Here is a 27,908-nt window from a genome sequence, read left to right as displayed (position 1 = left end):
CAGAGCACGCACTCTACACATAGGGGAGCTTTATTGCTACTGCAGGAAAATGTGGGTCAGCAGGGATGCCCTGGTCCCCACTTTATCCCTGGAGGCAGCAGAAGCAGCCAAACCTGTGGTGGAAGGGCCCCCCACCCACCTTCAGAAGCCAGGTGCAGGCCCAGGAGAGCCTGTTCCTGTGGGGCTTGGCTACTGGCAGACTCCTCCCGAGAGCCAGCTCCAGGAAGCCACAGGAGGCTGACAGGAGGCCCAGAAGGCAGCACCAGGGGCTGTTGTAAGGCTCCTGCCCCCCTACTCAGCACCCCAGCATCCCTCAGAGCCAGGAGACAGGCCCCAGCGGGACAGAGACGGAGGCAACCACGAGCACCCCACGCCACAGGTGGGTCCTCAGTCCTGCTTGGCCCCCCTCTGCCTCCAGGGGTAGATGAGCTCCCCGAAGAACAGCTTGCTGCACAAGGAGCCCCAGGAATGCTGCGGGGGGCAGCCCGAGCTGGGGAGGCGGTAGGTGCGTACCACATGGCTGTAGGCCAATGGGTTGATCTGGAAGCAAAGGGGGTGATTGTCAGGATGAGCCCTGGAGGCTCGGCTGGGCCCCCACTATGCGACCCTCAGCATGCCGATCCTCCAGGCCATCCAGGAGTTCTGTTGCCGCCACTTGACCTCTCAGTCCGCGAGTCCAGCCCCCAGCCTTCCTCTCCACTGGGGCTCTGGGCAGAGGGGATGGGGGAGCAACCCGCACCTGACCTCACCTGCATCAGGAGGCGGAGGGGCCTCCCAGCCTCGCGCTCCAGGACCCGGAATTTCACGCCGGCTGTGAGGAGACAGGGAGACAAGGGTGGGAACAGAGGGCTGTGCTGGCTCCCACCCACTGATATGGGGGGCACGGTGAGGCTGCACCATGAATGGGGCTCTCAGGATGCCTGCTGCAGTCCCTCCGTGACCCAAGTGTTCGCGACTTCCCAGGCGACCAGTCCAGGAGCCCACAGACCAGCCTGCAGTTCCGGCTCCCAAGCCTGGGCACTCCTAAGACAGAGTTCTTGAAAAACACAGGAGCTAATTATCAATTGATGAAAGGCCCAGGGCAAGCTCGGTGAGGAGGAGCGAGGGCGGGAGCGGGGCAGCCTTTCATGTGGGAAGCAGGCGCGGTGCTGGGCTCGACAGCCAGGAGAGAAGGGGTGGGGGTGTCTGGCCTGGGCTCAGAAAGACGCCGACTGCAGGTTTAGTCCTGGGGCTCCTGCTGCCTCCTCACTGTGCCCGCCCTTTGGGGACCCCTGGGTGGAGTGGGGCGGGGGCAGTGCTGAGAACTCGAGAGTTTCCCTCCAACATTCAGCACCACTGGACTAGACAAAGGCACACATTTGCACCAGAGGTCAGGCCAGCAGGCCAAGGGAGCAGCACTGACTCCCACAGCAACAGGGGGTGAGTTCCAGGGCCCATCCAGGCGCCAGCGGAACAGCTGTGAGCTGCCTCCAAGCCCCTGTTCACCAGGGCAAGAAAGTCCCCGCTGCCTCGCTGCGTTGTGGATGTGGCCCCAGGCAACCCCCTCACTAAGGGGACAGGGTCCTGTCCTCCCTCCTGCCAGCCCAGCACCTCACCGCTCCCAGGGACACCACCTTGCACATGCACCCGGCACCTACCCGCAAGCCTGTAGGGCCGGCAGAGCCGAAGGCCTAGCGCAAACAATGGCAGCGAGTTGATGAGATCCACAAGCAGGTGGATGACGCCCTGCACGGTGACCACCAGGAGCCGGAGCTGCAGCCCAGACAGTGGTCAGGGCTGCAACCGTGGCCATGGCCCCACCAGAGTGCCCAAGAGCAGAGCACAAGGACCCAGGGCTCACCCCAACCTGGGACCAGCAGAAGCAGGGGCAGTGGGGGAGAAGCACTCCTGGCCCTGCCCTTGAACCCCCAACCCAGAACAGCAGTTGACAGTGCAGGGAACGTCTGCTGCCAGGCCCGGACATGGCCCTCACTCACCAGGGTGAACACCAAGTAGTAGAGGGCTGTGGTAGGTAGCAGAAAGATCAGGATGGTGAAAAGCAGCGTCCCGATGAACAGCTGGGGGGTGGCAACATCAGAACAGTCCCGCCCATGAGAGCTCATCAGCGGACACCACCCTGGGGGTCCCTCAGGCTCTGGTGGGGTCACCTGAATGCCACTGCCCAGTGCTTCCTACCAGGCCCCAGCACCCTGGTCATCGGGTCCCCCAGTCACCCTGGTCACCTGGTCCAAGTCATAGGAGCAGGAGTCCACTCGCTGGCGAAGCACATTCCACTTCTTCCCCCGGAACAGACGCCAGAGTGATGATAGCCCATAGATCTTCAGGCAGTAGAGCCTGCGGCAGGACACAGCTGGGGCAAAAGCACGTATGGCATGGTGGGCACCCACGCACCAGACTCACTGAAAGGGGGCACGCACCTGGCTCCGTAGACGTAAAAACAGTAGATGTGGAAGGTGAGTAGGGCCAGGATGTCCGACAGGATGGACAGGGCGACGGTCAGTCCCAGGCAGGCAGACAGGCCCACGTGCCACAGAATGCACTCAATGAAGGGGGACATAAGGTGGATGTAGCCTGGTGGGATGGCGAGGTCAGCTCTGAGCGTAGCTCCCTCTGGAGTCCTGGCCCCTGCCACGGCTTCCAGAAACTAGGACTGCTAGACAGACGGCTGGCCATCACTGGACCAGAACTGCAGACTGGCTGGATAGCTAGATGTGAGGGCTGGCGTGTGGGGGCGGGGGGGGGGGGGGCACTCACTGATCCACAGGTGGATGTGGTACAGGAAGAAGCGGCCAAGCACCTGGTCCAGAGCACGGTTCATCTTGAGCCCGGCGGGCGCGCCCATCAGCCACTGCAGCAGCTGCTGCAGCTCCTCAGACACATGCTGCAAGCACAAGGGAGGTCCCAGCTGCCCCAGCTGCTTGGCAGGCTAGCCACCGAAGGAGCAGGTCTACAGTGTCCTCGGGGTCAGCAACACCCGCTTCAGAGTGGTGGGACTTGGGGCATTGTGGGTTGACACCTGATGGGCAGTACCTTCACAACAAGCACGCTCCGTCCTCATCCCGCCTCCCGGCCACTGGCCTCCAGGTCCCTTGGGGCCAGGCTCCCACATACGGGGTAGAACCTGCTCTCCAAGGCCTTGGAGGGCATCGCAAGGTGTCCATTGCCCTTTTCCCAGGACCCCTGCCATACAAGCCTCTGTGTGGGAGTGACCCAGCTGCAAGCAGGGGGCTAAGCACTTCAGTGACCCTGGGAGGGTCAGTGTTCAGTGACCCCAGCTACACATCATCCCTGATACAGCAGACAGGTCTGGGGAGACTTCAGGGAGGGCAGACGAGGACCCAAAATGAGAAAATGGAGTTGGGAGTGTCTCTCAGGAGCAGGCACCTGAATAAGGGAGGAGCTATATCCAGAACCAGGCTGCCCGGAGCTGGCCACCCACCTGTGCCCTATGGCAGTTTGAGAGTCATAGAAAGGCATGGCGGCAGGAAGCAGCCCTCACATCTAAATTAAATATTTGTATTTCTGAAAAAAAATTTTTAAGTGTTTGTATTTTAAAATTGAATATATTTCTGAAAGGCAGGCAAAAGGTGGCTAGGGTGCAGGAGATGCCCCAAAGGTCTGCATTCTGCAGAGCCCAGTCCAGTGTCCAGGTTGCTGGCATGGCAGTGGAAGCCAACATATCCATGCCACTGCCTGGTGGAGAGAGGCACCAGCAGCAGCTCCCCGAGGTCCAAGAGACAGTCCAACACCATGAAACAAGTGCCTAACACCAGTGACGGAGGCTGTCAGTCGCACAGGGGCGGCGGAGGGGATGGGGACCAGCTCAGGAGTGGGAGGACTGGGCCTTGGGTCCTCTGTGGCTGCCGCAAGGTCCAGGGATTACCCAGAGAGCCAAGAGAGCAAGCAGGGCATGTGCCTCTCAGGACAGGACAAGCAGCCCAGCAGCACAGGCAAGAGAACAGCCTCAGAACAGCCTGTGCCACGGCCGGCCACCAAGTCTCGTCTCTGGTCCAGGCAGGGTGTGGTGGTGGGGAAGTGGCTCAGGCTCAGACAGTCCCCACCCATCACTCACATCAGCCACAGGGACGAGGGCATCCGCCAGCTGCCCAATGTGGTCCTTCCTGTGTAACCAGAATAGCAGCACGAGGCCAAGGGCCAGGTCGAGGAGCAGGGACACAAGCGTGTTGGCCTTCCTGGAAGGAGGGTCAAGTGCACATGAAGGCACCTGGCCAGGGCAGCAGTGGCCACTGGGAGGAAGCCAGGGCAAACCCACACCTCATCAGCTGTGCAGGGTCCTTGGCCTTCTGCGTGCTAAAGACCAGCCTGAGGTGGTCGAGGCGGTGCCTGAGCTGCTCGCACGTGGACAGTTTGCTCCAGATGAACGTCAGGGGCCATGACTGCAGCAGCCTGCACAGCGCAGAGAGGGGTGGGAGGTGCCATGCTCCTAGGAAGCCAGAGCACCCCCTCCGCTTCCAGGGCCCATAGGACAGGGCAAAGAGGCCTGTGTGCTCGGGACCTCAGGACTACTCAGTCAAAGCCGTGTCAGGACTGCACCCCAGTGGGAGGAAGCGCCGCCCAGCTACCAGGGGTCCAGGGAGAGGCTGTTCTCTAGGCTCCTTATGCTCTGAGGGCCATGGGTCCTGGCAAAGTGGACGTGCCCAGAAGGTCACTTGGATGGGGAACTCAAGGGTTACTACCATCTTGGGGCCGGAGGACTGTGGGACACTGGGGTGGACCTATGTCCAGCCCACCACCTTCTCTCTAGTTCCAAAGTGCAGGAAAGCTCCTCCCCTCACGGAACCCTGAGATGTGGCATCTCTCAGGGCAGCCCAGGGACACCCTAAAGCTGGTCCCTCCAGCAGCTAACGACCCACGCTCCACAGGCCACAGGAGTCTCTCAGCCCGGAAAGCGGGCAGAGGTGAGATGTGGGGGAAGACACGCAGCCGACTGAGCACAGGCCTCACGGGCAAGAGACCCGGTTCCCCAGAACAGGGGTGAGAGCACAGCAGTCGCCAAGCACTGCCAGATGCGGCCAAAGAACAACAAAAAAGACAGGACCAGGCAGAGTGCAGGCTAGCAGGTAGGGCATGTGTCTTGCACAAGGCCGAGCAGGGTTGGATCCCCGGATTCTGCCAGCAGTGAGTCACGAATGCAGAGCCAGGAGCAGGCACCAAGCACTGCCAAGTGGTGGCCCTCAAAAAGCACATCAGGGACTCTGAACTTCCGCTGAGCTCCCAGTGTGCCGAGGCCACCTGCAGTGCAGGGTGGTGGGAGCCCTCATGCCTGCCTCTCAGGTCCCAGGACAACCAAAGGGCTCCTGGGAGATGTTGCTGAGCCAGACAGCCCCCCGTCACAGCAGCTGGCTGGGAGGACAGGGCCACATCCTGGGCGTCCACATGGGTGACGGATGGGATTGCAGTGGGGGAGCAATGTTCCCCAGCAGCAGCAGGCGTGCTCAGGGCAGCGTCAGCACTTACCTGCAGGCACTGAGTGCAGACAAGAGCGAAAGCAGATAGGCCATGAGCAGGCAGATGGGCCCTGAAGCCTGCTTGGCCAGTTCCACGAGGATGCTGCCCTCCACACCATCTGACTGCCAGTGGCTCAGTCGCACGGGACCTTCGTCGAAGCGGTCGCTGCAGAAAAGCAGGGTGCTGCGCGCCACCGTGTCAAACACAGTGGCCAGGCCCTCAGCTCTGGCAGTGGCATCACCAGCCTGCTGGTGGGGTAGGGCCACCGGTGGGTGGAGCTGGGCCTGCAGCACTTTGCGCTGGTCATAAAAGACAAGCAGGACCTGGTCCTCTGCAGGGACATTGTGGGCAGTGGGAGCCTGCCAGCGGGTGGCCTTGCAGCTCCACAACCTGCTGCCCCTCTCCCGGCACAGCTGGAGCCAGGGCTCATGGGAGAAGATGGTGCCCAAGCCCTCCAGGAAGTGGCCGAGGCTCTCCTCAGGTTCTTGCTGGTGGTGGCACCAGGTTCCCAGCACGGTCACACCCAGCCGGCTGGCCTGCTGTACCTGGGCCAGGAGCTCCTTCACCTGCACAGGGATGAAAGGGAAGTGCACCACCGCCAGCACCACGGCGCTGCTCTGCTCCGGGACCCAGCGCCCCACCAGCAGCCCACTGTCCACAGACGCGCAGCAGGTGGGGAAAAAGGCCTTGAGCACCATGCTGGGGACGCTGCAAGAAAGGGGGCCAGCTCAGTCGCTGCATGCTGTCATGTCTCCTCCTCCCACCCCAGGGCTGCAGGCGTGGCACACATGGGGCACACAACCCCAGTGGACATGTCCACGTACCCAGGGGCCCACCAGGGGCCCACACGCAGCACAGGAGGCTGAGCTGTTCCACCCACCCTCACCCGTTTCCGAGCAGCAGCAAGAACAGGCTGGCCAGCACCCACACAGCTGCCTGCGGCTGAACTATCCTTTCATCTGCTCTCAGCAACCCAACCAGAGAGACGTGTGATGTGCAGGGAAGAACTCCATCCTCCCCACCAAGGAAGGCACGCTTAAACCCCCAGCAAACCCTCATTCACTCAAGACTAGGCTGGCAAACAATGAGTTGGGTAGGAACAGCCATTGCACTGCGCCACCCTGAGGCCGGCTGGCACTCGTCCTCGGCGCCCCCTCACCCGCTAACTCCCCCTGAACGCTGCTGACTTCTGGGAACTCCCAGCCTGTCCCCGGCTGGGCTGAGGGTCTCTGCCTGCACCACTCCGGCTGGACAGGACAAGGGGCCCACACCTGCCTCGGGAGGCACCCCTCCAAAGCACACCAGCATCTGGCACTTCTTAGCCAGGGAGGGGCACTGGCCTCGAGGGGAACCTGGGTCTCCCGGCAGGCAGCTGCGCGGGGTAGGGGACAGGGCAGGGGGGCCGGCTGGGGCGGAAGCCGCAGCAGCGCCCGTGCTCCCGGAAGGCTCGGCTCGGGGCTGGAACAGCCCGGGCCGTGCATCTGCCCGGCCGGCACTCCCGGCCGCTCCGAGGGCCGCGCGCAGGCCCGTGCGTGCGGGGAGGGGGCCGGGCCGGTGCGGGGGCGCAGCGGGCGGCGTCTACAAAGCCCCGCGCGTAGCAGAGCGGCCGCGGCGGGGAACGGGAGGAGACGCGGCCGCCCCTAGCAGCGGGATGAAAGCGCGGCCGATCGATGCGGGGCCGGGCGGCGCGAGCTCACCGGGGCGCGGCGGGACGGGGCGCGGGGCACCGGCGCGCGCAGCCCCCGGCCCCACTTCCGCCCGCCCCGCGCGTTGCCGCGCAACGGTCCGGCCCCGAAGGCGCCCCGGCCGCCCCCGCGCCCCGCCCCGCCGTTCCGCGAGCGCAGCGTTCCGCCCCACGCGGGCTTGCCCGCGTCCCCGGCGCCCCGCACCCCGTCCGCGCCGTATCTTTGTCCCTTGTGCCCTCTGTCTATCCCGTGCGTCCCTGTCCCCCCCTCATTCGGTCTCTGCATAGGGGCCTTACTTCAGCAACACCAGGCCCGTCTGTTTATTGATCCCTGCACGGGGGCCCTTCCCAAACCCTACAGCAACAATCTCGGGCTCTTCCCCAGAAGCCCCGTCCAGGCCACCAGCTGACCCCACCCCTCAGACAGGCAGAAAGGCCAGTGGAGGCCATGAACCAGGGCGGAATACCCTCCTTCGCCGCCCCCTTACCTCTACCACCGGCAAGTAGTGCAGGAGGCTTGGCACCGGGTGCCTGTGAGGTGGGGGGGCTGAAGGGCCCGGCCCCAACCACCACCCTCCCCGCCCAGCCACACCCTCCTGCCTGCCTGGTCTGATTAGGGCCTGGGCTGGGGCCCCAGGAGGCCGGGTGCCCTGCCCGCCCGCCAGAGCCTCCAGCCCCAATCTTAATCCTGCAGGACTTGAGGTACTGGGTGCTGAGCCCGGGCACCCCAAGCTGGACACAGAGTACAGGAGACCCAGAAGGAAGGTCAGGTGCTCCCGGAACACCTTCACAGCAGTGTTCCTTGGCTGGCAGGTGGGAGGCGCTCACCCCGGGCTACTGGAAGACCTTGATGAAGCCGTCCCCAGCATCAGCCACCACGAGCTGGCCCTGGGGCCCAAAGGCCACCCCCAAGGGCCTGACCAGCCCCTCAGACACCAGCTGGACAGGCAGCCTGGCCCTGGGGAAGAGGGTCACTTGGCGGCGCTGCTCGTCGGCCACCACAAGACCACCATCCGCCTGGGTACACAGGCCTGCGGGGCTGCCGAAGGTGTGGCCACTGAGCGAGCCCAGGGAGCCCAGGGGCTGGCGGGCACTGCCGAACAGCCACACATCCCCACACTCCTCGCTCACAGCCAGGCAGCCGTCGGGTCCCAGACCCACCCAGTGGGGGCCAAGCAGACCAGCCACGGAGGAGAGTGCTCGTGGCCGCAGGCCAGGGCCCAGTCTAAAGCTGTGGACAGTCCCAGCTGTGTAGTCCGTCACCAGGAGGTGGCCAGCGGCGTCCACAGCCAGTCCCCGGGGCGCTAAGAAGGTGCCCACGGTTACCCAGCGGCCTCGGGGGGCCTGCGTGGCATGTTCAAGAGCACGGACAGCCCCATGGACCAGGTCGCTGACCACCACAAGTCCAGCCGCTGTCACCACCACATCCTCTGGCACAAAAGGCCCCACCCCTGGCACATGGCAGGGCAGCTGGCATATGATATGTCCCTCCAGGTCCAGCACATGCACACAGGGAGCAGCCCCCGCTGTGAGGAAAAGCAGGCCATCTGGGGAACAGTGCAGGCCTCGGGGGCTCCCCGCAGCACCCGCGGGCACTGGGATCTGACCCAGCAGCCGCGGAGACTTCCCAGGTGGTCCAGACAGGGCCAGTGTGAGGCGGCTGGTCAGCTGCTGGGGAAGGCCAGGGGTGGGGCAAGATCCTGGATAGAGGAGCTGGGCCAAGGCTGGAGCTGCAAGAGAAGCAGCAGTGACTGAGACCCCCAGGGGAGACCAGGTTGAGCCCCTCCCTCCCAGGTGCCCTGGGGGTCTGAGAGTCTACAGCCCAGAGCCCTGCCTGGGTGCCCTGGGGGTCCTGGTGCCCACACACAGCCCTGCCCAGGGACAGGGCTCAGGGCTCAGCCTCTAGAAACCTCCAGCAGCCCCTCCAACGTCCAGCAGCAGGGGAGCTTTCCTGGGCTCCCGCACCCACCTGAGAGGCAACGACAGGCTCCAACCTCAGCTCAGCCTGGCAGCTGCTCTGTTGTTAGAAACCAGAGCGGGGCGGGAGCGGGGAGGGGCAGGCATGCGTGTACACACATGCGTACACACACACACACACACACGTATACACACGCGCGCGTGCGCATACACACACACACACATACACACAGGAGGAAGCTGCAGCAAGGCCCAGGGCTGCCCTGTGTTCACATCCACTTCCTGCTCACTCAGGCCCCAGCATGGCCTCCAGGACCTTGCAGTCCTGCCTGGCTGGACACTGTCCCAGGTGCAGCCTGTGTGGCTCTGACATGTCCATAGGCAGACCCCTCTCCCTTGCCCCACCCCAGGGCTGGGACCTGGACATGGCCTGCATGATCCTCCCAGCCCCCCCCACTCCAGGAAAGTGAAGGATGTTCTCCCAGTGCCTGGTCACCTGCCTGCTGGGTGCTGTGTATTCGAGGTGCCACAGCCTGTGGGGTGCTGGGGGGCCCAGTGCCAATCCCTATCTTGGTTGGTCCTGCTCTGGCTGGCCCAGCCCTGGAGCCGGTGCAAGCACCCCCAGAGGCTTTGATGGGGTTCAGAGGTGGGGCTGGTTTAGAGGGTAATTAGCTGGGGCTGAGGGTCCACTGCCCGTGGGAAAGGCCGGTCCAGCCCAGCCGAGTGCGCAGCCAGCTGTGACAGCTGATGCCTATCAACGCAAGGCTGGCGGGGTCCAGCCAGGCCTCTGGCATGGGGCGGGGACAGGGGGCCATGTGCCCCGCCCAGAGGAGCTGCTGCCAGCCCAGTATGGATCTGACCTGAGGCCCTGACCACATGCCTGACCCCCTGCAGGCCTGACCACAGCCCGTCCCTGCCCCACGCTGCCCCAAGAAAGACACACAGAGCAGTGAAGGATTACACTTTAATGTCCTCATGAGGCCAGACACGCTGTGGCCTCTTTTCTGGGGGCTGGCATGCTGGACAGACTGGCCGCAGGATGCCCCAGGCTGCCAGTGGGGTGGGGGGACAGACCAAAGCATGGCGCAGACAGTGCGAGCTCAGAGCTCAGATCCTCGGGGGCTGTGCGGGCCAGGGGCTGTCCCGGGGGTCCAGGAGCCTCCTGAGCAAACATGGGGGGCCCAGCCACCATGGGGAAGAGGCAGGTCCTCCAGGGCCTGCGGGGTGCTGTGCGGGGGAACACTGGAATCAGCCTCACACTTGGTGGTGCGACCACAGGGAGGCCCAGCTGGGCCCAGCACACTGGGCCCTTCGAGGGGCCCCTGGGCCAGTGCCGTGCCGAGCAGGGGCCGTCTCCAGGGTCCAGGGGGGCTCTCAGGTGCCTTGGTAGAGCCCCGCCTCACAGACAGGTCCAAGGGCATGTCTGGCGCCTGGCGGATGGCCAGCAGCTCCCCACGACCCCTGTCCAGCGGCTCCTGCGGTGGGCCCCTCAGGCACAGCTCCAGGTCCTCCCCTGAGTGGTGCTCGGGGTCCCTGGGAGGCAGCTGGGACAGGGGCTCCTGCTCCTCTGGCCAGAGCCTCTGGCCAGGGCTGTTCAGCGGGCTGGGGGGCAGAGCACACTCAGGGGACAGCAAGTGACCCCGCCCCAGTCCCAGTGTGTCCCCTGGCTTAGCCCCCCAACCTCACGCCCTGTCCCCTCCGCTGCCCCCATACCCACCTGCTCCAAGACCTGGACCTGGCTGAGCTGGCAAGGGGCCCTGGGGGCTCCAATCTGCTTCCGGGAGGCGGTGTCCTCTTGGCCACCCTTAGAGCCACTTGCTCTAGCTGCCCCGAACCTGGAGGGGTGCCCCAGGGCCAGGATGCCCCCAGCCCGGCGGCTGGAGTTGCCGGGGGTCCCCTGGGTGGGGTGAGGGGCTGGGCGGAGGCCGCCCCGCTTGCCGGCAGCCCCAGGAACAGAGGGCAGTAGAGGCGAGGGACAGGGCCAGCCCGTGCAGAGCCCTGCGGGGCCGGGCAGGCCACAGGCAGCAGGGGCCCCGTGGAGGCCAGGAAGGGCACGTGAGCAGCTGTCAGCGAGGGCCCCAGGCAGGAGAAGAGGGCAGGGCCCAGGGGGTAGCTGAGCCCCAGGAGGGGCAGGTGGAAGCTCTGGGCCTCCGGGGGCCCACCTGGGAGGGGCGGCGGGTAGCAGGGGGCCCCTCCCTCTGGGCCCACCCTTGCCACATCCATGGGGGCCATGCTCTGGGGGGCCCGACCCAGACCCCTCTTCCAGGGCTCAACCTGGAGCCTGCCCACGCCTGGCTCCGTCTGGGCCTCCCTGGGGGCAGGGGCCCGGGTCCCAACGGGGCCAAGGTCAGGGGTAGAGGAAGCAGCATCAAGCTGCGCTGCTGGGGTGGGGGCCCGGGGTCGGGGGGCATGCAGCAGCAGCGAGAGCGAGTCCTTGCAGAGGCTGTACTTCATGTGGTTGTACAGGTGCGACTTCTCCAGGCATGTGAAGGGGCACTGGAAGCATTTGTAGTTGTAGGGTTTGCCCCAGGGCCGCGGGATGTAGTGCGGCTTCTTGGGCTTGCGTGTCCGAGCGCCGGGGCCCACGTGGCAGGAGCCGGCCTCTCGGGACATGGCTGTCTGCTGGCAGGCTGGCCCCTGGCAGCATGGGCCCTGTGGGGGGGACCCTGGTCAGCGCCTGCCCAGCTGCAGTCTGGACGGTGTTGTTGCCCTGCTCTGTCCCTGCACTGGTCCGTGTCCCCGCCTGCACGCTCCTCTCTCCACACACAATCAAAATACTCACCGGGTGGATGACAGTCCTTCCCAGCTCAGCTCCTGATGCGTTCTGAACCCGCACAGAGACACTTGGGGAGCTGGGGCTAGTGCAGGGGTTAAGACACCCACCCTGGGCCACCCAGACACTTTTGGTCCCCCAGATGCCCCCAGGAGCCACCCCTGGGACAAAGCCAGGAAAGCCCCAACTCTGTGGCCTTCAGCTGGAAAGTTGGATGGGTGCCTGTGTTTTAGGGGTTAACCCCACACAAGCCCGTTTCTGTGGTGACTCCAGGAGACTCAGGCTGGGCTCAGTGTCTGCCTCCCCCTACGGACGCCGACTCCCTGCATAGCTGACAGCTGGCACCAGGACGGGGGACCCATAGGGCAACCACAGAAGCTCCGGAGCGGCTGTGGGACTCCGGGTCTCACTCCCGAGCACTGCAGGCCCCTGAGAGCGGCGGCTTGGTGGGCATGGGCTGGCGGGAGTGGACGGCGCAACCCCGCCACCTGCTCAACCTGGCTCCATCTGGGTGGCTCCAGGCAGGTCAGCGGCCTAGCCGGCCAAGACCCTTCTCCGCCCACATGCCGGTGAGCGTGGCAGGGAGCCCCCCCTCCATCTGCCCTGCCACCTGGGCTGCCCCCCTCCCCGGCCTGCACAGGGCGCAAGAGCAAGCCCCTTCTGACAGGCAGGACACAGACTCTGACACAGCCCAGAACCCTGTGGAGACGCAGAGGCACCCACTCCCGGGGCGAGGGGGGACGGACTGAGCGCACCAGGGCCGGCGTCCTCCTCGCTGGACAGGACTCTGCAGTGACGCCAGCCTGTCCCCAGTGCTGGGAGGCTGGAGGGGTGAAGGGGCCAGCTCTGGGAGGGCACAGAAGAGGCGGGTGGCCAGCCGTCCAGAGGGCCGGGCCCCCAGGAAGGGGCTGCAGACTGGGGGGACTGCGGGGGCAGGGAGGTAGCCCCACCCGCCCTACCCGCCCCCCACAGATGGCACACGAAGCCCGCGCTGGGAGCTGCCCATCCATCACCGGGCCCCGGGAGTCACACAGCTGTGCCTAGTGCACCACAGACCCCTCCCAGCCACGCACCTCTCCCTGTCACACACCCTCCCGGGCCCGGAGGGTGGGGCTCCTCCGGGCCCCTGTCTGCCAGGCACCTGCGCAGGAGCCCTTTGCAGCCACTGACCCCAAGGACGCCCGGACAGCACGGGAACCCCCGCTCCGGGCGCCAGCCGTGCCCCCTGCGAGCCGCCCGCCCGGACGCCACCAGTGCCCCGCGCAGGCACCGCGCGGAGGGGACCCAGCACCGCCCGCCGCCCAGCTCCGAGCGCTGGCGCCCCCGGACGCGAGACCCCCGCGCCCGCGCCGCCGACCCCGCAGCCCAAACTTGGCGGGACGCGCTGCCTTACCTGCGCCGGAGAGGAGCCCGGGACGCGGGAAACTTGCACGACGCGGAGCAGCCCGCGCGCTTGTGCCCGGCCGGCGCCCCCCGCCGCGCCCGCCCGCCCCGCCGAGCCGCCGCGCCGCGTCCCCCGACGCCGCTCGCGCTCCCGGAGTGGACGGCAGGAGCGTCCGCGCCTGCGCCCTGCGCGGGGCTGGGGGCCGCCACCTCCGGCCCACCTGGGCGCCGGGCACCGCGGGCGCAGGTGTGCGGGGCGGGCGCGGGGGGCGCGCCGGCCGCCGGGGGCCCCGCGGCCATGTGCCTGGGTGTCAGTGGCCCCGGGCGCCGCGGGGACAGGGCTGTCAGCTCCCATCCGTCAGGCGGGGACGCCCCTGCGCCCAGCTCCGCTTCAGCCCGGACCCCCACTCCCTGTCACCCTCCTCGGAAGGCCAGGACCCCCGGGCCCTGCCCCTCACGGCCCCACCCCCAGGCAGCGGCAAGTCCCAGCTCAGCGGCAGCCTGAGTCCTGGCGGGACAGACACGGACACAGGTCCCGGGGCTGGGAGGGCAGCCCCCAGCCCCACTGACTTGGGCTTGGTCCAGAAGGTCTGGAAATAAAGGGTTTACTATTTTTTGATTTTTGGATTATATCCAGCTGTGCTCAGGACTTAGGGATCATTCCTGCCTGGGCTCTGGGGAACACAGGCGGTGCTGGGGACTGGACTGGGTGAATCGGAGGCACAGCAAATGCTCTCCTCACTGTATGTACTCTCTGGTCCCGGACCAAAGATTGTGGAGCAGCTGCCCTGTTGGGTTCAGCAGCTTCCCAGGCATCCCCAGCTGTGATGTTCACGGAGGCAGCACTGAGGGGCCCTGGGTGCTGAGTTTGGTCCCAGCATCCGGTGTGCTCGGCCCTGGTGCTCCCCTGTGCAGGAGGAGCAGTGGACAGCAGAGACACATTTGGGGAACACCTCCTGCTTTTTTTGAATGCTTGTCAGGTCCAGTGCGCAGGGTTGGGGTGGGGGCCACCTGGGCGTGCCAGTCTCCTCCCAGCTGCCTGCTGGGCCCAGCTGACCGTGCAGCAGCCCCAGGCTGGGCCAGCTTCGGCCACCATCTTGCCAGCAGCCCTGTGCAGGGCGCTGGGGCTGTTCCTTTGCCTGCAGAACTCAAGGGTGGGTGCTGGCCGCCAGACTGCAGCGGGACTATACAGGGGTCACAGGCGGCCGCAGTGGCCGCCCCGAGGGCCTGACTTTGGGCTTGAGAAGGTCTGTGTGGGAGGTGTGGGTGGCTCTGGAGCTGGCTCATGGGGCCGCTGTGAGAGATCAGCCCAGCCTGGCCCACCCCATGTGCCCAGGACTCCTGAGACACTGCCCATGGGGCGAGTCTGGGTGGACACTGAGGGAACACTCGTTGAGGGGGGTTCTTCCTGTTCGGCCCTGGACCTCTCATCATGGCCACTTGTTTTTGGTGCTCAGCGGTGTGGGCACCCTGGGATCTGACCCAGCACAGGACACGGTGAATCCCAGAGACGCCAGGAACCCCCTCCCACTCACGGTGGCCTCAGGAACTCCAGGCCAGGGGCCGTGGCCCGTGGTGGCGACTGTCCGACCTGAAGAGCCATGGTTGAGTACCCAGCGGGGCAGCACACTGGGCCTTCTGGTCGCGAGGGAGCAGTGGTCATGTTCTGGGCTCTGAATGGGGCCACGCCCACTGCCCGGGGCGGACAGCAACCATATGTCTGAGAGAAGAGGAACCATCCTCATGGCCCCCGGGGCCCAGCCTTCCTGGGCCTGTCACTCTCTATCTTCATGCCTGAGTGGCGGGTGGTGGCAGGAGGGCCTCTGGGCAGTGCAGCTGTGTGGGGGACCGTGGCCTAGCCCACGGCCTGCACCACCCCCCTGCACGCTCCCCCCGCACCCCGCACTCTGCGGCTTGTCCCAGGACTGGGCCTGGGTCGCCCACCACCCCTGGGCCTCACGCACCAGCCCTGGCTCCTGTGGAGGTGCCCATCCCATCCCATCCTGCACAGGCGCCCGGGGCAGGCGGGAGAGGCCCTGAGTGGGGAGCTGGGGGGACAGGAGGCCGCAGCTAATTTGTACACTAAGTGCTTCTGACAGGCACCACACAAGTGAGAGCCGCAGTCAGTGGTGGGCAGCTGGGCGGTTAGGAGCAGCTCAGGCCCCAGGGAGGAGCTCACCCCGAGTCTGCACACCTGGGGGCCCCTCCCTGTCCCCCCCCCACATGGGTGAGTCCCCACTGCAGTCCCTCTGCCAAGTGGCAGGCAAGACCCAGTCAGTCCCATGAGATCCTGAGCCCGTGGGGCCTGGACGGGGAGCTGAGTGAACCGCTGGGCACGGTCCCCACCCCACCCCACCCCACCGTGGAGCCCCCCAGCCCACAACACCACAGGCTGCTTGGCAGGTGGGGCGGGCAGCATCGCGAGCACTGCGGAAGATGCGCTCTGGCAGCTCCCTGCTGCCCGAGGCCCGCCCGGAGCCAGCCCTGCCACTGCCTTTAATTGCTCTCACTTCCGAGGGCAGCCGGGCGCCTCTCACCCACTCACTGGCTGTGTCCAGAACACCCAGGAAAGCACGTGGGGCAAGGGTGTCCCATCGAGAGAACCTCCCAATCCACTCCAGCCTACAGGCTGTGGCATTCAGACAGAACCCCCCCCCCACGCCACTGAGGCCAGCTCTCTGAAGACTGACAGCGCGCCCCAGCCCCCTCCCTGCCAAGGCTGTGGGTGCTCGTGTCGCCGGGCCAGAGTGGGCCAGAACCCGGAGGGGAGGGAGCACACAGGAGGCGAGGCTACAAAACAAAACGTTTCTATTTGGTCCCTGGAGCCTGAGTCTGAAACCACCGGGGAAGTCGGGGCTGGCGGCTGATAAAATAGTCTCTGTCAGAAGAGCCGTATTTACAGGGTTAAAAATATTCACAGCTCAGAGAAAGAGGAAATAAAAACGGGGAGCAGGAGAGGGAGTGGTGCTTCCTGGCTTTCTTGGTGCCAAAGCCCCACGAGCCCCTGTACGGGCAGTCAGCGGGGCGGCCGGGGCCCCAGAAGCAGTGGAGATCCGGGGTAGCTGCGGGGGATGGCGGGGACAGTGGGGCAACCTCACCCTGCAGCGTGGACGGCCCCTGCCCTGCCCACAGGCAGCTGTGCCTAGCCCCCAGGAGCAGGCCCGGCCATGGCTTCCATCAGGGGCAGGAGGTCCAGGGATTGCATAGTTGGCACCAGAGGGACAGCGCCAGGCCCCAGGCCTCGGGAGGCCCCTGCGGCTGAGTGCCTGTCCCCGGCCCCCGAGTGCTGCGTGGGCCCGGGAATGGGAGCCACCTGTCTTGTCCAGGTGGGGCTGGGGCGAAGTCGGGGTTCTGGGCCTCTCGGGGTGGTCCCTGCTCAGTCGGATGAGGTTCAGACCCCATGGGCGGGGGGTGGTCCCTGTTCAGCCGGCCTGGACCTGATCTGAGGAGGGGGCTCCTGGCTGCTTCACCTAGGGGGGCTGCAGGTCCTGGAGGCGCCTTCTCACTCGGGGGTCTGAGCCTGCCCTCCGCAGGTGGCTGGGGCAGGGGGCAAGCACACAGCCCACCAGGCTACAGGCAGGTTCGAGGTATCTGCTGAGTGGCCGGAGGGCCTGGCCAGGAGGGGGTGGGGAGAAGGGTCCAGGGCAGCTGCCATGAGGGCGGCTCCCGGGAGGTGGGGGGGTCCTGAGATTCTGGTTCAAGCGTCCTCTGTTTGCATCTTCCTCCTAAAGTGCTTGGGTTGGGGGGGGGTCACAGCGGCCGGGGCCCATGCAGGCCTGCCACCTCAGGGGTGAGTGGGGGGCTGTGGGTGCCCCTGCTGGCCATCCAGTCGCTGAGGAAGGCTTGGGCTGCCTTGCGGTGCGCCAGGCGGTGGGTGATGGAGAAGCCGGCGTTGCCCTCCAGCTGGGACAGGATCACGAGGACCTGCCTGGGGGAGGGGGCTGGTGAGGGTGGCCGCAAAGATGCGGTGCACATGTGCAGGGGTGAGGTGGGGCCCACTGTGCAGGGGTGAGGCGGGAAATGGCATACTCAAGCAGGACAGGGGTGAGGCGGCGGAACGCATTTGTGCAGGGGGGGAGGGGTAGATGCACCTGTGCAGGGGTGAGAGGGAGGGACGCACCAGTGCAGGGGGGAGGGGTAGATGCACCCGTGCAGGGGGAGGGTGCGGACACTCCTAAGCAGGGGTGAGAGAGAGAGAGACGCACCTGTGCAGGGGTGAGAAGGGGGAACGCACCTGTGCAGGGAGGAGGGGGAGGGATTCACCTGTACAGGGGGGAAGGGGTGGGACGCAACTGTGCAAGCGGAGGGGGAGGGACACTCCTAAGCAGGGGTGAGAGGCAGGGACGCACATGTGCAGGGGGGAGGGGGTGGGACGCACCTGTGCAGGGGGGGCACACTGTCCTGAGTGCGCAGACTGCCCCGTGTGGACACCACGTTGAAACTGTCGGCGCAGTCGCACTGCACATGCAGGTAGGCCTTGGGGTGCCGGTTCTCCACCACCACGATCAGCCCTGCCCAGCCGTGGGTCAGGTAGTAGCATGTCATGCCCTCACGGCCCTGAGTGGACGGGACATGGCGGTGGGTCAGGGCCCCACAATGACGCTGTGAGGGGGCAATGCCGTCTCCGGTCCCTGCCCGAGGGTGCCCACCTCATGCCGCTCTCCCCGGCTCTCCGTCAGCAAGATGATGGCATCAGCCAGTGTGGTGGGCTGGGCCTCTACGGACTCCACCATGACCAGCCTGGAGCTGTACACAGCTAGCACATGGCCCGGCGGCTCTGTGGCCCAGCGTGGGAGGCCGGCTGAGGGGCTTGAGGCTGTGAGGAGGGAGGGGGGTGAGGGGAGCCGGGGGACGGCTGGGGGCCCGGGCTCCCAGGCGGCCCATCCCTGTTACCCTGGGCTGCGGTGCCAGCGTGGGCGGCGGAGGGGGGCCCTGGCGTGGTGAGGCCCCAGTGGTTGAAGGCGCAGCACACCACAGCGTACTCGCCGGGTTCCAGCATCACGTCACAGTTGACGAACTTCTTCACGGCCCGCTTGCTGTGCGCCAGCAGCCGGCCCAGGCTCAGGCGGCCCCCACTGCCGAAGGAGGCCCGGAAGACCAGCACGCACAGGTCCAGCAGGTGGCTGTCCACGGAGTCGGCGCGCCTGTGGCCGAGACCGAGCGGGTCAGGCAGGGCAGCCTCCTGCCCTGCCCGGGAACGCTCGGCACTCACCTGCTGCCCTCCTGGAAGAGGGCAAACTCCAGCGAGGCCCGCTCGAGCACGGTGAGGGCTGTGACACCCACGGGCCCGCAGGCGGAGTTGGGGAAGCAGCCAGGCACCCGCACCTCCTGCCAGTCCGAGTGCACCTTGCAGATGTCCACAGAGTCAAAGTACCTGTGTGGAGAGGGCCAACGGCTAGGGCTGACCCCCGTCCCTGGCCTGGGGGGCCTGGAATGTGTCTATCAGCAGTGGACACAGCTGGGGGTGCGGGGCCCCAGGACACCAGTGTGGGAGCCGCCCCGGATCCCAGCTGAGGCCCAGCTAGAGAGGGGGCTGGCGGGAGGCCGGGAGTCCACACAGCCGTCAGGGTGCATGCTCCTGATCCCGCTGGCTCCTGGCACCGCAGGGTCCCTTGCTGGGCACAGCCCTGCAGGCCCTAGCACTGCCAGGTGGCTTGGCCACCCGTGGCCCCGCAGGACTGGGACAACATCTCATCCTCTGGTTCCCGCTGAGCTGTCGGGTCACTGGCCCTCCTGAGCTCTCTGGGGAGACGCGGAGGGAGCGGCGCCCCACCTGATGAAGTCACTGTACTCCATCCAAAAGACGCCTTCGCTGCTGCCGTGCGGCATGAGCTCGCTGCGCAGGTGTCCCGGCCAGTGTGGCCATGCATCCGACCAGCTGCCATTCCAGGAGAAGCGGCCCCACGGGTTCCGAAGGCGCAAGAGCCTGCAGAGATCCAGTGATGGTGGCGCCCCCATTACGGGCCCACCCGCCCGGCAGCCTCCAGAGCTACTTTACCTGGAACCCTGGACATCACGAACGTCCAGGATGGAGTAGGCGTGGCGGGGACGCAGGCCCAGGCTCTCGTAGGTTGCATCGTCCACCTTCATGTTGCCGCCCCCACAGGAGGCACCCATGAGGAACCTGCAGACAAGTCACCCCTGGCTCACTCACCAGCGACACTGAGGTGCCAATGGGGCTGGCACATGGTGGGGGCACAGGCCCACCCAGGAGCCCCACGCAGCGCCTCTTCCTCTTGCCTGGTCTTACCCAGCCTCCTTGGAACTCAGCATTTTGGCCCAGATGAGGTCAGTGTCGACCGGCTCCTCCCGGGGGTTGGTGGAGCTGACCTGCAGGGCCAGGCTCTCGCAGGGCGCCCCCGTGAGGGTAGCCAGGCCTTCGATGGCACGTCCTGCCTGGAGAGCGAAGTAGGAGCCGTGCAGCTTGGCCAGGGCCTTCTCGATGAGGGCCACCCACAGCTGCTTGCGCTGGGCCTGCAGGGCAGGGCAGGTCAGGGCCGGGATATGGCCCCAGCCTGGCCCAGCTGCCCCCACCCGCCCAGCCCCACCTGTGAGAACAGGAGGAAGCCGGCCTCGTCACAGGGCAGCATGTCGTCCACCAGCACCGTGGTCCACGTGCCGTCCTTGCAGAGCCGCACCTGGTAGGCGCCCTCGGCGCACAGGCTGCGGGTGATCATCACACGTTCCACCAGGTCGGGCCTCTCGGCAAGGACCGCCAAGGCGCTCAGGAACCTGTGTGTGCAGGTGGGAGATAGCAGAGAGGGCAGGGCGTGCCTCCCCCGCGCCCACCCGGGCTTGATCCCCGGCACCCCCAGGAGTGACCCCGGGCCCCTCAGCCCCGGCTCACCAGCAGTTGCCCAGCAGGCCCTGCAGGATGTCGGAGGGCCGCAGGGTGTGGAACACCGACCAGGGGGCACTGTGGTCCCTGAAGACCGAGCAGTTGATTTCGTGGGGCCGCAGCCACTGCCTCACGCGCTGCTGCACGCTGTCCCCTGGCGGGAAGCCCACAGACTCGGGGCCGGGGGGGAAGCTGTCATCCACGAAGCTCACGCCGTTCTGCAGGAGCACGTGCAATCAGGGCCGGGACGCAGACAGGGGTGGAAGGCTTGGGGACGGGGTGCCGGCGGGGCCCTCCCCCTGCAGCGCCCTCGCTTCCCCGGCCCACCTCCCGGCAGAAGGCCACGATGTCCTCCCAGAGGGCCTTGGCCTCGCCCTCGTCCGTCTGCCGCCGCTTCTCCACGTGGACGCTCTCCCGGCGCCGCAGCGGCGTGGTGCCCCGGCGCTGGCTAGCCAGCTGCTGGGGTGTGTGGCAGGCGGCGCAGTGCTTGGCCCGCGGCGTGTTGAGCAGTGTGCAGGCTGGGCAGGCCCACTGACCAGGACGCTCCAGCGGCGCTGCAGGGAGGGGCCGGGGGGCTCTGTGGACAGCGCAAGAGCCGGGCCTGTCTGCGGCACCGCAGTCAGGGCAGCGGGCGGGCGTGTCGCCGTGCTCCTGGAAGCCGTGCAGCTTGGAGCAGCCGCACACGGCACACCTGGGTGCCGCTGTGGGGTTCTTCAGGGTGCACTTGGCACACGACCAGGTGGTGAAGTCAGGGCTGGAGGGGCTGGCGGGCGTGTACCGCACGGAGTCGCCAGCCAGGGCGATGAGGTCGCTGCTGCCGGCCTCAGAGCTGGCAGCACTGGCTGGGTTGGGCGCGGGGCAGGAGCCACAGTGGCGTGGGGCAGGGCCCCCCTCGGCCGCCTCCTCCTCCAGCAGGCTCAGCCGCTTGCCCGCCAGCAGCTCCACCAGGCGTGGTGCTCCAGCCCCGGGGCGCCCGGGGGCCTGGGGGAACGCCGGCGGAGCTGCCTCAGGCACTGGCGGCTGCAGCTGGGGGGGCACCTCCCTCCGGCTGCGAGGCACAGGGTTGTTCTGCAGGGGTGGGGAGAAGGGGCTGAAGGGCGGCCGGGAGGGGTCAGGGCCCGCAGCAGGGGGGTCGGCCTCAGTGCCCTCCCCAGGCGGCTGCGGCACGTGGAAACCAGCAGGGGCCACCACCTCGGGGACCACGAGGGCCTCGGGGGGGATGCGGGGCAGGGAGAGCTTCCGGGGGCCTCCGCAGGCTGAGCAGGAGCTGGCCACAGGGGTGTTGCACAGGGTACAGCGGGGGCAGGCCCAGCCGCCCCCTGGCTCTACCGAGCCCGCATCCACCTCCTGCTCCTCCTCAGGGCACGTCCCCGCCTCCTCCGCCACGGGCACAGGGCCCGCCTCCTCCTTGCCGCGGGCCCTTGGCTCCCCCAGGACCCCGTTGAGGACAGGCAGCAGGGCGGCTCCTGGCGGGGGCTCTGGGGCAAAGCCGCACATCTCGCAGGCCTCCTTGCCCAGGAAGTTCCGGAAGGTGCAGCGGGCACAGGGCCATTTCTGCTCTTCCACGCTGAGCCGCAGGATGTGCTCCAGGTCGGGCTTGTGCCGTGGGGCCTCGCAGATGGAGCACTGGCGCTGGCCGGCGGGGTTGAGGAAGGTGCAGCGCCCGCAGGACCACTCCCGAGCTGCGGCCATGGGCCCGGAGTGTGTGTGGCTGCAGGCAGAGGTGTGTGTCAGCCAGGAAGGAAGAAAACCTGGTGTCTGCAGGTCAAAGTCCCACCAGGGGAAAGCCCCAGGGTCTGCAAACAACTTCACCGGGGCCAACACCCACAACTGGCCGGCAAGGAGCAGCAGCCCAAGCTGTGGGGCGCAGAGCGGGAGGGCACCCAGAATGGGTCATCTAGAACCCCAAGGGCACCGAGGGAGAAGCTGCCCTGGACTTAAGGCAGCGTTGCCAAACCCTGTGGCACTGGGCTCTCTGCAGAGCTGCGTGGGGGTGGCCCGGACTCGGCAGGGGACCTGGGAGCAGCTGTGATGGACCGTGATGACATGGAGACAGACCTGGGGTGGTCCCGCTCGAGGGATGGCTGGAGTTACATGCCCAGCGCTGCCAGCAGCAGCCCCCCCAGGCAGAGCCACAGGCAGGAGACCGGGAGGCCCTTCCGACCCTGAGTGGCCGGGTGTTCACATGACCCCTGGCGACGGCAAGGGAAGCGACCCGGCCCCTCCCAGCATCACGGACAGTGAGGACAGGAAGGCTCAGCAGGGGGAGATGCGGAGACATGCGGGTGTGTGGGCACTCCAGCTGCAAGCCAGGCACGAGGAGGCCGTGCAGAGAGGCCCATAGCCACCGCAGCCACAGGACCCAGCAGTGGCAGCTTAGAGCAGGCCAGTGCCCACCTATGCCCACGGGAGGCAAGTCCTGGATGGGCACGCCAGGGGCAAACTAGACGGCGGCCCACAGACGAAGCTCGACAGCTGCATCAGACAGACAGACAAACACGTGCTGGGCAGCTGACACTTGGCTCAGGACACAGTTGGGGGTCACGGCTGGAGGCACAGTCACAGGCAGGGCCGGGGAAGGGGACATTCTGGGGACACCTGTCTTGAGGTACAGGTCAGAGGCCAGAGTGGGCAGGGGTCTCCACGTCATCTGAGCCCACCACCACCATGGCTACAGCTGAGAATAAAAGGTTCCTTAGCTAAGGCAAAAAGCACAGCCACTGGCGAGCAACGTGCTCATTGCAGAACCTCCTGGTGGGCAGGAAGGAGACCGGCCTCTTCAGAAAGTGGACCAGACTGCTCCTTGCAGCGCGCTGCTCCCTAGGGCCCAGCAGACTCTGAAACTGCCTCAGCCAGAATCAGAACAGACTGGGCGGCCGCATCCAGGGCTGGGGAGGGTTCCCCAAGCCCACTGAGGACACAGCCCTGCCCTTAGGAGGACCCCAACCTGCAGGATTACGGGGACGAGGGCAGCCTTCACCTCAGAGTTTGTCAGTGACTGGGCCCTGCCTTCCCTAGCACACAGGAACCTTCAAACACACAGGGATCCCAAAATGCATGGGACCTCAAAACACACAAACACCCACACACCCACAGGAACCCCAGAAGTACACAAAGGACTGGGACCGCCAAACACACACAGGGGCCCCCGAACACATAAGCAGGGTCCTGTGGTGAGGGCTCCCGTCCCCTTCTCTCTGGGAAGGGACTGCAATGGGGGTCAGCCACAGGCCTGGCCAGGGACAGACGGGAGATGTGGGTGTGGGGATGTGGGTGAGGGGAGCAGGGCAGGGGCTCCTTGCCCCCTCCAGTCCCAAGTCCAGACCCTGCTGCCACTCTCCAGGCTCTCCTCCTGGGGTAGCCGTGCCCAGACCCGGCTTCCCAGCCAGGAGCAGCAGGAGGGTGTGGAGGAACCCCACAAGTCCTGGGGAAAGTGGGGGCTCCTGAGCCGAAGGCCCTGCCTGGGTCCCTGGCAGCTCTTGGAGCAGGAAGTGTCCCTAGGATGGCCTCAGCCAGGTGCCGAGGGGCCGCCCATCCCTGGGGCAGCTCACATGGGTGCTGTCCCTTCCCCACAGAGGCCAGGCAGAAGAGGGCCGAGGGCCGCATACTGGGGAGTCCCCCCAGTGGCCCCGCCTGCAGGCCCCAGGAAGCCGTGGGCTGGCTGTCCGCCAAGCACGCGCATGCCGAGCGTCGAGCCTGGGTGGGTGTGGGCTCAGGCCTCAGGTGGGCCCGGACCCTCCTTCTTACCTTCGGGCCCGGGGGCGCAGGGGCAGGTGCTGCCGGGCCAGCAGGGCGCCAGCCCACACGGGGGCCCCGGGGCCACTCCTACACCAGCTGGCCGCTGCCGGGGCCCTCGGGTAGGGCGGCCCCGCAGGGAAGCCATGTTCGGACTCGGTCTCCGCGGCCAGCGAGGACGCAGAGCTCCCCATGGCCCCGTGACATCCGGCCAGCGGCAGGCGAGGAGCACGCAGGGGCCCGACGGGAACAGCTGCCAGGCTGGTGAGGGGACAGGACAATGACGATGACGACAGGGGACACGAACAGAGAGAGAAGAAACGCATGATTCACGGGTCCCTGCAGGCGCTGGGGCGCGGGCCAGCCAGCGTCCTCGTCCACTCCTGGAAGCCCATCTGCACCCACCCATACCAGGGGCCCGGGCCATGTGAGTGGCAGCCATGTTCCGGGGACGAGGACGGCCAGGCATCAGCAGGAGGTCCCGGTCACAGTCCAGCCCGGAGTATGGTCATGGGTCTGAGCCTCCCCTCGAGCCCTGCAGCCAGCCAGCTCAGCCCTACAGCAGCGCCTGTGTCCAGAGGCCGACCTGGGGTCCCCCTACCCTGCCACACAGCAGTGCAGACCCTAAATCTAAAAACCAGCCTTCGCAGGATGGCACGGGAAGAGAGGAACAGGGGGTGCCTCCCCTCCTGCAGAAAAGGTGTGGGCAGGTGGGGACGGAAGGCAGGGACAAAGGGCACCTCCCTGCTGCAGGAAAGGTTTGAGCAAGTGAGTCATATCAGGAAACAAGACAAACAGGTGGACACAGCACCTGTCCACAGGGGCCCCAGTGCCCCGGGACACAGGAGAAGGCCACACTGGAGATGCAGACACATCCCACCTGGAGCCAAAGCAAATGATGGCCAGCACCTTACACCAGGCGTGGGGGGAACACAGCCCACAGACCCCACCACCCACCTCCATCTCTTGTGCGGGGCAGCTCTGGGGCTCCACTCTGGCTGTTGTATCTGGGGTCAAATGTGGCTTGAGCAGGGTACCCCCTGCCCCCCCAGGGGGAGGGTCTCCTGGGGTGCACATGCTCTGGCCCCACTGCACTGCCCGAGGTGCCACAGGCTAGGCATGGCCTAGATGCAGCTTGCAGGAAGAACAGCAGGGTCAGCCTCAGCTTCTGACAGCAGAGGGGACGCCGTGCCGTGTGACCCCACTCCAGCACCCTGTCTGCAGGAACGGAGTTCACAGGGGGCAGGAGCACTGGGAGTGAGCCCCGTGCAAGCCAGGGGAGCAGGTGGCGAAGCAGAGGGAGGAGGGGGCACACGGGCTGGCACACAGGCCACGACATGGGCCAGGAGGCAGGAGGGTACCTGAGGGCCAAGAAGCCCATTCTCCCCGTGCCCATGGGGGACGTGACATCCCCACATGCTCACAAGGCCCCCAGTCTGGGATCTTCACGACACCCTGGGGCAAGGAATCATGGGGATGGCGTGATAACACAGCAGCATTGGGGACTCAGGGACACTGGGCTCGCCTTCAGTTCCCAGGAGACACGCAAACCATCAGGATGAGCAGGAGACAGGTGCTTGCCTGTGACCAGTTGCCAAGGGGCAGCAGATGTAGCACCCAGAGCTCTGCCCACAGCCAGGGTCAACATCAGTGGCACCTGAGATGTGCCCCCAGAACTCAGCCCATGGATGGGGTCAGCGCCCCGGGGCTCCGCTGCCCTCCCAGAGCTCTGTGCTGCCCACGACCTCTTTGCCGCCCCCACCTAGAGCAGGCACCGAGCCTCCAGCTCCTGAAAGTCTGGGACACGTGGCCTCTCCAGACCCAGGAATGCAAGTCCAGCGCCCTCGAGCCCTCAGTGGGTGCTGCGGGCGACTGGCTCTACGGTCCCCACTGCTCCCTCCGGGCCTGAAGCTCTGTCCAGCAGGTCTGTCCCTCCGGGCCTGAAGCTCTGTCCAGCCGGCACAAGAGGAAGCAGCTGCAAAGTCCCACAGGCTTTTCCGCAGGACCCCACCTTCCACAACCCGGCACGTCCACGGCGAGCTCCCGTGCCCCCTCCCTGGGTCACTTCTGAGCGCTGGGCCCGGGGGCCTGAGCCCTTCCCCTGCACACCCCACCCTCAAGAGGGGGCGGTGCCATGAGCAGGGGGCTGCCGGTGGGCGCCTCGCTAGAGCTACCCCGTCCTTAAGCCTAGCGGCCCTCGGGTGGGCCCGCAGTGCCGGCCCCCAGCCACTACGCGCGCCCCAGGGCCGCGCCGACTCCGGGCGCGGGGGGCCTGCGGGGCGCGGCCCGGGACCCCGCGGCGGCGCGGGGCGGTCGGGCCCCGGGAGTCTGGCCGGCCCGCCGACCTTGTCCCGGCCCGGGCAGCGCCGGCCCCGGCGGGCTCGCGGATGGGCCGAGCACAGGACCGGCCCCGCGGGCTGCGGGACGCGGCTCCGGACCACGCACAGCCCGGCGCGGTGGGCCCCAAGGACAGGCCGCCCCGGCGCGCCGCGACCCCGCGTCCCGGCCGCGGCCCCTCAGTCCCTGCGGCCCCGCGCCGGCGTCGGCGTCGGCCCGCAGTGCCCCCGCAGGCCCCTCCCGGGGGGCCCGGCCGCGGGACTCACCACTAGCCCCGGGCCCGCTCGCCGCCGCCGGCCGGTCCACAACTTCTGCCGCGGAGGGCGGCGCGGCCCGGCCGGCTCCCGCGCTGCGTCCGGAGCCGCCGAGCGCCGCCCGCCCGGCCGGCCCGCCTACGCCGCCTCCGTAGCGTAGCGCCCGGCCGGGGCCCGCGGCTACGGCGCGCCCGGGGCGCACGCGGCGCTGTGAATCGCGCCCGGACTACGGCTCCCACAGGCCCGCGCGCCCGGGCGGAAACGGGGTGGTGCCGCGCGCGATGCAGGACGGGAATCGTAGTCCTGGCGCGCCCCGCACCTGCGCCCCGCCCCTCCGCGGCGCGTCCCGCCCACTCGCGGCCGACCCCGGCAGCCCCAGACTACAACTCCCAGGACACCCTGTGCGGGGGAAGGGGCGGGGCCTCGCGCCCAGCTCCGTGTGCGCGAGCTTCAGGCGCCTGTGGCTCGGGGCTTAGGGGTGGTCGTCTTGTGCTGCCCCCGCTGTGCGCCTGCTCCATAGCCTCGTGGTCTAGAGTGTCCGGCGTTGTGCTCCGACACCACGGGTCACCAGCCAGGTGACCGAGCCCGAGGATGGCCAGCTCGGCCTCCAGCCCCCGCGGTCCCATCGCCTCCGGTGGGCGGGTCCCGGTGGCAAGCAAGGCCCCTGGACTGGGGCCCCGGGGTCGGGGAGCTGTTTTCAGATTGGAGGGCAAGAAAGCCGCGGTGCAGGCCCGCGGGCGGGGACAGCTCCCGGCAGGACACTCGGGCCCCCGGAAGTCCCGGCTTGCAGCCAAGGGGGCGGCGGTGGACGCAGCCGCACCTCGCGCGGGCAGGGAGCTGGTGCTCACGCACTGAGGACAGGCCTGCAGGCCGGGTGCCCGCTCCCGGGGCCGCGTCTGCCGCGTGTACCCCTGCCAGAACCGCCGACCGAGGCAGGAAGCCCAGCTGCCCCTGCAGAGCTGGATAAACGAGCTGCCCGCCAGAGAGCGGAAAAGCTGGCCCCTAGAGGGACCTTTGTCGGAGGAGAGGACCGAGCCCGCGCCCTGAGAGCCGCACCCGGCAGCTGTCCTGGAGCCCTGGTCCTGAGGCGCGCACGTGGAACTGGAAGCCACTGTGGAGTAGATGAGTGGGTCTTTGCTTGTTTTCTCTGGGCTGCGAACCTGCTCTGTGTCAGTGGATCACGCGGTGCTGGGGCCTGCAGTGTACAGCCCCATGCCGACTCTGAGCTCTCCCAGATGAGTGACCTTGGCTGCAGATCACAGCAGACCGCTGCCCTAGGCCTTGGTCACCGCCGTCAACAGCGCCGTTGCCTGACTGAGGAGGGCTAAGGCACTCTGGTGGGGCCCTGGGACTGGCAGGCAGCTGGGGCAGGGGCTTTGTGGGGGCGATGTCCTGGTTCAGGGGGTGTAACTGTTAACCCAGATAAAGAAGTAAGCCGGTGAGGGGACTAAGAGCAGGCTTGGGGGCCAGAGGCCTGGGCTGGAGCCACAACATCCCATGGTCCCTGAGCACTGCCAG

General features: G+C 67.1%; 3 protein-coding genes across 5 annotated transcripts; all 3 read right to left on the bottom strand.

Annotated features, from left to right (window-relative positions):
* Positions 1 to 81: 81 nt before the first annotated feature.
* On the bottom strand, positions 82 to 7,226 carry PIGQ (phosphatidylinositol glycan anchor biosynthesis class Q). The gene is made up of 11 exons (XM_056135162.1): positions 7,167 to 7,226; positions 5,479 to 6,177; positions 4,276 to 4,407; positions 4,073 to 4,193; positions 2,755 to 2,881; positions 2,418 to 2,571; positions 2,223 to 2,334; positions 1,977 to 2,057; positions 1,638 to 1,752; positions 750 to 811; positions 82 to 540 (listed from the first exon to the last, which is right to left on the bottom strand). The coding sequence occupies exons 2-11, from the start codon at positions 6,165 to 6,167 to the stop codon at positions 388 to 390; spliced, it is 1,746 nt and encodes a 581-aa protein (XP_055991137.1). The 5' UTR covers positions 6,168 to 6,177; positions 7,167 to 7,226; the 3' UTR covers positions 82 to 387.
* Positions 7,227 to 10,170: 2,944 nt separating this feature from the next.
* PRR35 (proline rich 35) lies at positions 10,171 to 11,683 on the bottom strand. The gene is made up of 3 exons (XM_056135096.1): positions 11,009 to 11,683; positions 10,906 to 10,967; positions 10,171 to 10,672 (listed from the first exon to the last, which is right to left on the bottom strand). The coding sequence occupies exons 1-3, from the start codon at positions 11,681 to 11,683 to the stop codon at positions 10,171 to 10,173; spliced, it is 1,239 nt and encodes a 412-aa protein (XP_055991071.1).
* A 4,334-nt stretch (positions 11,684 to 16,017) lies between these two features.
* CAPN15 (calpain 15) lies at positions 16,018 to 26,578 on the bottom strand. Of its 3 annotated transcripts, none has more exons than XM_056135152.1 (13): positions 26,403 to 26,577; positions 23,812 to 24,060; positions 20,392 to 21,775; positions 20,074 to 20,282; positions 19,775 to 19,958; positions 19,477 to 19,700; positions 19,225 to 19,350; positions 19,000 to 19,152; positions 18,439 to 18,600; positions 18,120 to 18,370; positions 17,876 to 18,042; positions 17,605 to 17,783; positions 16,018 to 17,154 (listed from the first exon to the last, which is right to left on the bottom strand). In XM_056135152.1, exons 2-13 carry the CDS (start codon positions 23,991 to 23,993, stop codon positions 16,977 to 16,979), a joined length of 3,399 nt encoding a protein of 1,132 aa, XP_055991127.1. In that variant the 5' UTR covers positions 23,994 to 24,060; positions 26,403 to 26,577; the 3' UTR covers positions 16,018 to 16,976. The 3 variants fall into 3 exon arrangements, with proteins under 3 accessions (XP_055991127.1, XP_055991129.1, XP_055991128.1); XM_056135153.1 differs by having other exon boundaries at positions 17,008 to 17,150; positions 26,403 to 26,578; XM_056135154.1 differs by lacking the exon at positions 23,812 to 24,060.
* Positions 26,579 to 27,908: the final 1,330 nt, after the last annotated feature.

Source organism: Sorex fumeus, unplaced genomic scaffold, assembly GCF_029834395.1.
Source record: "Sorex fumeus unplaced genomic scaffold, SorFum_2.1 ptg000110l, whole genome shotgun sequence".
NCBI lineage: Eukaryota > Metazoa > Chordata > Mammalia > Eulipotyphla > Soricidae > Sorex > Sorex fumeus.
This window is presented reverse-complemented; position numbering and strand designations above follow the sequence as displayed.